The sequence below is a fragment of the Urocitellus parryii genome, chromosome 1, assembly GCF_045843805.1.
Source record: "Urocitellus parryii isolate mUroPar1 chromosome 1, mUroPar1.hap1, whole genome shotgun sequence".
NCBI classification, from domain to species: domain Eukaryota; kingdom Metazoa; phylum Chordata; class Mammalia; order Rodentia; family Sciuridae; genus Urocitellus; species Urocitellus parryii.
In genome coordinates this window covers 150,181,641-150,188,823 of record NC_135531.1, presented here as the reverse complement: position 1 = coordinate 150,188,823, position 7,183 = coordinate 150,181,641, and the positions used below count along the sequence as shown (strand labels likewise).

General features: G+C 35.5%; 1 protein-coding gene across 1 annotated transcript; it reads right to left on the bottom strand.

The window, feature by feature from the left end:
- Ccng1 (cyclin G1) lies at positions 1–6,942 on the bottom strand. Its single transcript, XM_026395370.2, has 6 exons — positions 6,722–6,942; positions 5,418–5,681; positions 3,171–3,424; positions 2,713–2,791; positions 2,534–2,632; positions 1–2,312 (listed from the first exon to the last, which is right to left on the bottom strand). Exons 2-6 carry the CDS (start codon positions 5,679–5,681, stop codon positions 2,121–2,123), a joined length of 888 nt encoding a protein of 295 aa, XP_026251155.1. The 5' UTR covers positions 6,722–6,942; the 3' UTR covers positions 1–2,120.
- Positions 6,943–7,183: the final 241 nt, after the last annotated feature.

Below are 7,183 nucleotides of genomic sequence, written 5' to 3'. Positions count from 1 at the left end.
TTGCATTTCAATAATTTTATTGAAAGGTATATTCCTTAGTACCAAACATAATGGTAGTTTGTTAGGTTACATCTGTCAACTCAAAATTAACATTGATGTTTTCAAAATATTGAAATATCAATCTTTTGGGAAAACTGAAAAGTTATCCTTGACATACCTTATAAAAGTTAAGGATAAAATAAACTGTGGTTCTTTGGTTTATTTTTCAGTGCTTATATATCCATAACATTGTCAAAATTGGTTACAGCCTTTCTGGATAGATTCAGGCTACACACTACACTGAATCATTGCTTACAACACTTTAACATGGTATGTCTCCTTATATTCACACGCTGATCTGGAGAATAGGGAACACTACCTCAGAGATCTCATGATTAGAAGTTGCCTACATAAGACACAATAGGGGCATTTGTGAAAGTATATTCTCTTAACCCATTATATCCCATCCTATATACAGGACACCTAAAAATGAAGGAGTTTTATAGGGCTCCTATAAAATTCTATAGGTTTTTATAGGTGCCTTGTATATAGAATGATGGGACATAATGGGTTAAACAAAATTTTACATTAGAAGCAATGGCAGTTGTCTGTAGTAAAAACTTTGGGGAGTGCTTTATCTGGCCTAAATTTAACAGGGTAAAGCAAGTTTTCGAAGTATTAATTTATTTTGAGTTACTAATATAATAGAAACATTTTCTTAATGAGGCAGTAAATTCTATGTAAAAGTTTTTATATCATGAATACAAACATCACCTGTTTCTAGAAGAAATATTAAAGATAATGATTATGCCAAATTTACTAGGTCTATAATTTTTGCTTTATATAAAATGCCCTCAAATTTAAATGTAATTCTCATATAGCATTGAACCCTCATCTCTGAATTATCTGTTACTTGAATTATAGGTGCCAAGAAATAATTTACATTGCCTAGACTATTAACCCTTATCTTGCCTTAAAGTGCTTTTGTGAAATGTTCATTTTTGATGTAAATCTGATAATTTAAGTAGGTTACCATTTCAGTACCACCTAAATACAACATATTGATCTGTACAGAAAAATCAATGTAGGAAATGAAGATTCACAGTTTACCTTCCCATGCTTATAATCACTGTTTCACATTTTTGCCTTTAGCTTCATTTGAATGCTTCACAGGTTAATTTAATCTAAACAGTATTTTACTACATCATACTATTAGACAGTTTTTTTTAAGTCCGAGAACATTCTGCTAGGCTTTATAGCTTAAATTCATTATAACATTATGGAATCCACATCTCAGGGTTCTGGAGAAAAGGCCTCAAGAGAAGAGGTTTTTTTATTGCTACAGAAATAGACCTTAAGTAAACAACCAAAACAACAAAAAAAATCCCAACTTAGCAGAAGTCTGCCTAATTATTACTACAAGTTAACTGTTCATTATTCTCAGATTCATAATCATATGTAGATGTTAAATATTAACATTTTGTTTTAATAGAAAAAAGATAAATCATTACTGTGAGTTAAGAAATTTAGATGACAAGAATATATAACATATGCAGTGGCCAAGTTTACATTTTTTATCATCTAATTACTTCCTAGTAGTTCAACTGCTATAACAATGATACACTGGCAATTTCCCAGTGCAGAGATCATCTCCTTATATTACTCTTTAAGTATGATTTTTTTAAAAATATGGGCCAAATTGGTTTTTTGTTTGTTGTTTGTTTTGTTTTAATGGATATTTTTGGTCCTCTTATCCTACTTAGGCTTGTATAACTTTAAATGAGCTAAAGCTTGGGTTATGCATACTGCAAGATGATTTTGGGGGGGGTCCTATTTCAGTGCTACTTTACAAATTTGGACTATCTATCATTGACGATGTTTTCTAAGCTGATAATTTAAATGGTCATTAAGTGAAACAAACATATTAGAGGTTGGATAATTCCTTTCTCTAAGGGTGTTGCACCTTATGTGTAGTAAATGCATTCAAATATTAGCTGACTAGATCAATGTCATTTTTCCCTCTACTATTCCAACTCCATTTTGCTTATTTTGAAAATAATATTGCAATTTTTCAATTGTAGAAGAAAATTATGTCATTGGAAAAATTTCTCTATATGAAGAATAACAACCATATTTGCCAGTTAAGGAACCGTTTCAGGAATTGTTGGAAGGTGAGTTATTTTATAGTAACTATGCTTCAGTTGCCGTGCAGTACGTCCAGAAACAATCCATTTCAACTTCTGAACATTTGGTTTGGAACACTTGTTTGATGAATATTCAGTTAAACACTTGGATACAAGCTCCTGCCAGAAGGTCAAATCTCTGCCATGTATCTGCACATAAAATTTTAAAAGTTATTAATGAATTAAAATAAAGTCTTGTATTTAACTACAGTAACAAATACAGCCTACTAACATGTGTCTTTCCTTGTCAAAAATGATTCAAGGCTAGCTACTTAAGTTTCAAATAAACACATTTTATTTCAGGAGATAGTACAAGTGGTCAAGTTTCTTTCACAGTTGTTAATAGGATTTAAGCTATGACCTTGACATACCTTGGAATGTTTCTGAAGACATTCTACTCCTTCTGTTAACTCTACACAGTTCTGTGCTTGAATCTCCAAAGCTATGATGGACAAAGCCAACACAGAAGGCTGAAAAGAAATAAATATAATGTAAATGTCAAATATAAAAACAGATCTACATAAATGTTTACTCTTTATAAAATATTTACCTTTGCTTTAGAAAATATGATCCTGCAATGACATGCCTTAAGTTGAGCTTCCAATCTTTCAAAATTAAGGCTATTTCTCCTTTAAAAAGAAAATGGAAGTGATTTTATTATATCTAGTCAGGAACAATTTTTTTAAAAATATTGAAATCTGTTTTTAAAAACAACACGCACATTTATCATAGGAAGTCATTTGAAGTAAAAGAAATTTCCCTTTTAATCAGAGACATTGTTTTTAACCTGAGTTTTAAATGATTTGAGCCAAAAATAAATAAAATGAACAGAATCTTGCTACAAATATCAAGATTTATTTTCATTTTAATCTATTTCTGTACCTATTGAATGTTCTTTTCCTTAAATCTGAATTAGGTGCTACACTGTTACAAATATTGATTTTATGCAATATATAGACTATCATTCAAATTTCTAAAGTTCATTTGTTCAAAACAAAGTGCACATACCTTTCAAATGGCAAGTTCTCTTGAATGAGTGAGTAATAGAGTTGCAGAAATTGAAAGGCAGTAGTAGCTTTAACTTTCCAACACACCTTCTCCAATACAATCTTTTCCATTCTCATCAGGTCTGAAACTGTGAATCTATATTGACTTATGCGGATCAAGTCAGTTGCCAATGGGACATTCCTTTCTTCTTCTATTGATTTAACAGCCAAATAAAAGCAGCTCAGTCCAACACACCCAAGGTGCTTGGGCTGTACCTAAAAACAAAAACCAAGCCGATGCGTCTATCATATTTCAATTAATATAGAATAAAGAATAATATAGAACTCAGACTCATCATTATGAGTCATTATACCTAAAATGTAAGCCTGTCAACACTATGTATCCCTGTTGGAACTATTTTTTGACCAATATAACTAGTTTTCAGTACAATGTGTAGCTTCAGCATAACAAAATTCTGACTTTAACTGGTCAATGACTTAACACAAGTACTCAAACATGTTATAGCTTATACACAATTTTCCTTCCAGGATGTTATATTTTTTTTCCACACTGTTTTTGCAGTAATCAAAAATATTTTAAAAATACTACTATAACACATACCATTTACTTTGCCTATAAATTTCAATCTACAACAAATCCTTTTTATGTATTTGTCATTTTCTAAATGTCTACAGTGTGAAACTGTAAGGTTTTAATCAATATCTCTGTTCTCTTAGAACATTTTTGAAAAAAATTTTAATTTTTAAATTTTTCTCTTATAAGCCTTTAACAGTAAATGTACACTTCTTTTAAAGCATAATTAATTTTCTTTTTCTTTTTTTTTTTTAAAGAGAGGGAGAGAGAGAGAGAGAGAATTTTAACATTTATTTTTTTAGTTCTTGGTGGACATAACATCTTTGTTTGTATGTGGTGCTGAGGATCGAACCCCAGCTGCACGCATGCCAGGCAAGTGCGCTACCGCTTGAGCCACATCCCCAGCCCCAATTAATTTTCTTATTACTATGACTTCTCCTATGACGATTATCTGTAGAAACATTCCCACATAAAACTATTATATTTGAAGGACAGCTCTATACTCTTCATTTTGTGAAACACAGATTCAAAGGTAGTGCCCACACATGGTGTCTAAAGAGTTGTTTAATACGTTTTTCAACCATTCATTTCAACAAATATCGAATTCTTTCTATACATGATGCATTGTGTTAGCTACTAAAGACTAAAATGTGAGTTTCATTCTAATTTTGACATTATCCAGTGATCTTGTAGGTACAGGGAAGGCAGATGTACTTTTAACAGTTAAGCTTTTAAGCTTGAAAGCTACACACGGATGTCTTACAGAGAAATAACTATATACCCATACTCCTGGAAAATGATACTTCTTGAAACTGAAATAGTTAAAACAATTAGAATTTGTTATGATTAGTAGAGAAATATATCCTCATTCTTAATCATAATCTAGCATTCTGCCTTTAACAAACTTCGTTAAATTTAAAAAACAACTGTGAATACAGAAGCACTATTCACACTAGCCAAGCTATGGAGCCAACCTAGGTTAAATGAATTGAAACTGGAGACTCTTGCTATGTGAAATAAGCCAGTCCTCAAAAGTCAAAGGCAGAATGTTTTCTCTGATATGTGGAAGCTAATCAAAAAAATAGGGGAGGGGGTGTTGGGGGGAGATTTTTTTTAAAAAAAGAATAGAAGAAAGATCAGTGGAGTAGACAAAGGGAAATAAGGGAAGGGAGGAGGGTGGGACAAGGAAAGATAGTGGAATGAATCTGACCTAACTTTCCTGTGTACATATATGAATACACTACAGTGAATCTCACCATCATGTACATTCACAACACACTAATTTAAAAAAACTATAAATAGCAGAAAGACCAGTAGAGAATAGGGAACAGATGGGGAGAAGAAGAGGTGAAGGGGAAATACTGGGGTCTGAATGAGAACAAATTATAGTCCATGCTTTTATAATTATGTAAAAATGAATCCTATTGTCATGAAGACTCTGCAATTATTTGATATTGGGCTATTTTCCATCTCAGAATATAACTAATAAATGATACATTATTCTTGATTATGATAAGGAAGCATCTAATACAGTAGTGCACAAAATTCCTATAGTGTTTTGGTTATTTGCTGAATATACAAAAGTTTATGAGTATCAGGCAGAAGCTAGCAACTACATCTCTAACACAATGAACAAAATTAAGAAATATTCAGGGTAATATAGCTTAAACATACCTTCATTTTAGACAGAAATCTGTCCAGCAAATTCACAGCTAGAGAAAATGTCTCCGTGTCGAAGCCAAAGAACTGAGTTAGACTAAGAAGATCTTTTACTTCAAAGTCCCTTAGTCTTGCAGTCATTCTGAGGCCATTATCATGGGCAGACTCAATTAGCCTCAAGCCACAGACCTTTGGCTGACATCTAGACTCCTGTTCCAACAGGGTATTCAGCTGGTGTAGCAGTTTCTGAGAGTCAGTTGTTGTCAGTACCTCTATCATCTATATATAGAACAAATCCCAGTTAGGAGTAACAGTAGCTCTTTCTGCTTTCCTTGGCTATCTTTGCATTGTGCAAAGAGGTATTCTATAGTACATATCTTCCCTCTCTCAATGGGGCTAGGGAATCTAAATCATTGCAAAGCGCTGTTACATTCCCCTGCCCGCTTCTACAAGTTGGTCACATTGTAAATTCTGAGTTTCTAGAACACAAGAACTATACATTTTTTAAAAATGTAAGTCTTCAAGAAATATTGTGCAAGTTGCTTACTGACAATGGATAACAAATGAACAGACATTGTAAGGCAGGATACCAAAACTTTGGGATCGAACAGTAAGTAGCATGTATTGTGCCTCATATTAACAATGTGAACCATTCATGTTACTTAATTTTCCTTAACTTTTATGTAAAGTGGGAAAAAGGTTATTACCTGCACAAGTCTACCTATGCAGATTAAAATGAAATCGTTTAGAGCTTATCGCATAGGTAGATGCTTAATAATCATTGAACAATAATGAGCTCATTTCCACATCTAAGATGAAGGTTACAATATCTGATTGTAACGATTACACAAGATGATTAAAGAGTGTAGCACGGAGCTACTGATTTTTATCAGTATTATGAGGGGAGAGGGTGCTTTGCGGGGCACGTAGTAGGCTGGCGGGGCGGGGTGCGGTAACCTAGTCTGCGAGATGAACCTGGGAATTACTGTAACTGTGCATAATACAACTAAGACCCCGCAACAGTTAAGTCTAGATACGCGGAAGTTAACTAAAGCCTCACATCAATTTAACGACGGGAAGGCAGGACACCTTAGGGTTGAACCACTAACTTCAGGGGTCCAACCTTTAGGATCCTGGAGTGGTCTTTGGGACTGACACCTCAGGAGCACTGAGCCAGCTCCGCCCCTCCAGGCTCAGACTAGCCTGGGCTTGTGCACACACTCTCAGGACTAGGGCGCGGGCCAGACTTAGCCCTCCGCGCGTGCCTCCACCCTGCTTTCCACCCGCCCGAGAGTCACCCGAAACCCCACTCAGCTCACCTTGACAGAGACGGGGGCTCCTCAGCAGTAACCACCCTCCCCGGGCCTAACTCCCACTTCGCCCCAGGATATCAAATCCAAGAGATCGCGAAGGGGAGGGGATTCCAGAGACAGACTGGAAAGGCCCGGGGAGGGGGAGCTGCGGGTGGTGGTTTCAGCAACGCAGCCGAGACGCCTCTGCACTCCTCAGGGTCAGCTCCGAGCCGAAGGGGCCACGCCTGGCCTCCGGAGTGATATATTGGAGGGCGGGCCTTTCCCGCGGGGGAAGCACTTTTGCCGCTGATTGGTGTGGTTCTTTTGATGGATGGCCTCCGTAGTCCAAAGAGGGCTGGTCCATAGAGGCAAAAAGGCTTGGCCAATCAGCGCACACTTCCTATTATAAGGACTCGAATTCTCCGCCCTGTTGAGGCCACGCCCCTACCCCTAAGCGTCTCTCATTGGAGAATTTTCTAAAGGGTCTTC

What these genes read in the sequence shown, in the direction of transcription:
- Ccng1 (XM_026395370.2), bottom strand. Translation starts at nt 5,681, where the DNA reads ATGATAGAGGTACTGACAACAACTGACTCTCAGAAACTGCTACACCAG. An exon ending in GATTTCTGTCTAAAATGAAG is followed by an intron (nt 3,425 to 5,417) that starts GTATGTTTAAGC and finishes TTTTGTTTTTAG; the next exon opens with GTACAGCCCAAGCACCTTGG. An exon ending in TCATATTTTCTAAAGCAAAG is followed by an intron (nt 2,633 to 2,712) that starts GTAAATATTTTA and finishes ATTTCTTTTCAG; the next exon opens with CCTTCTGTGTTGGCTTTGTC.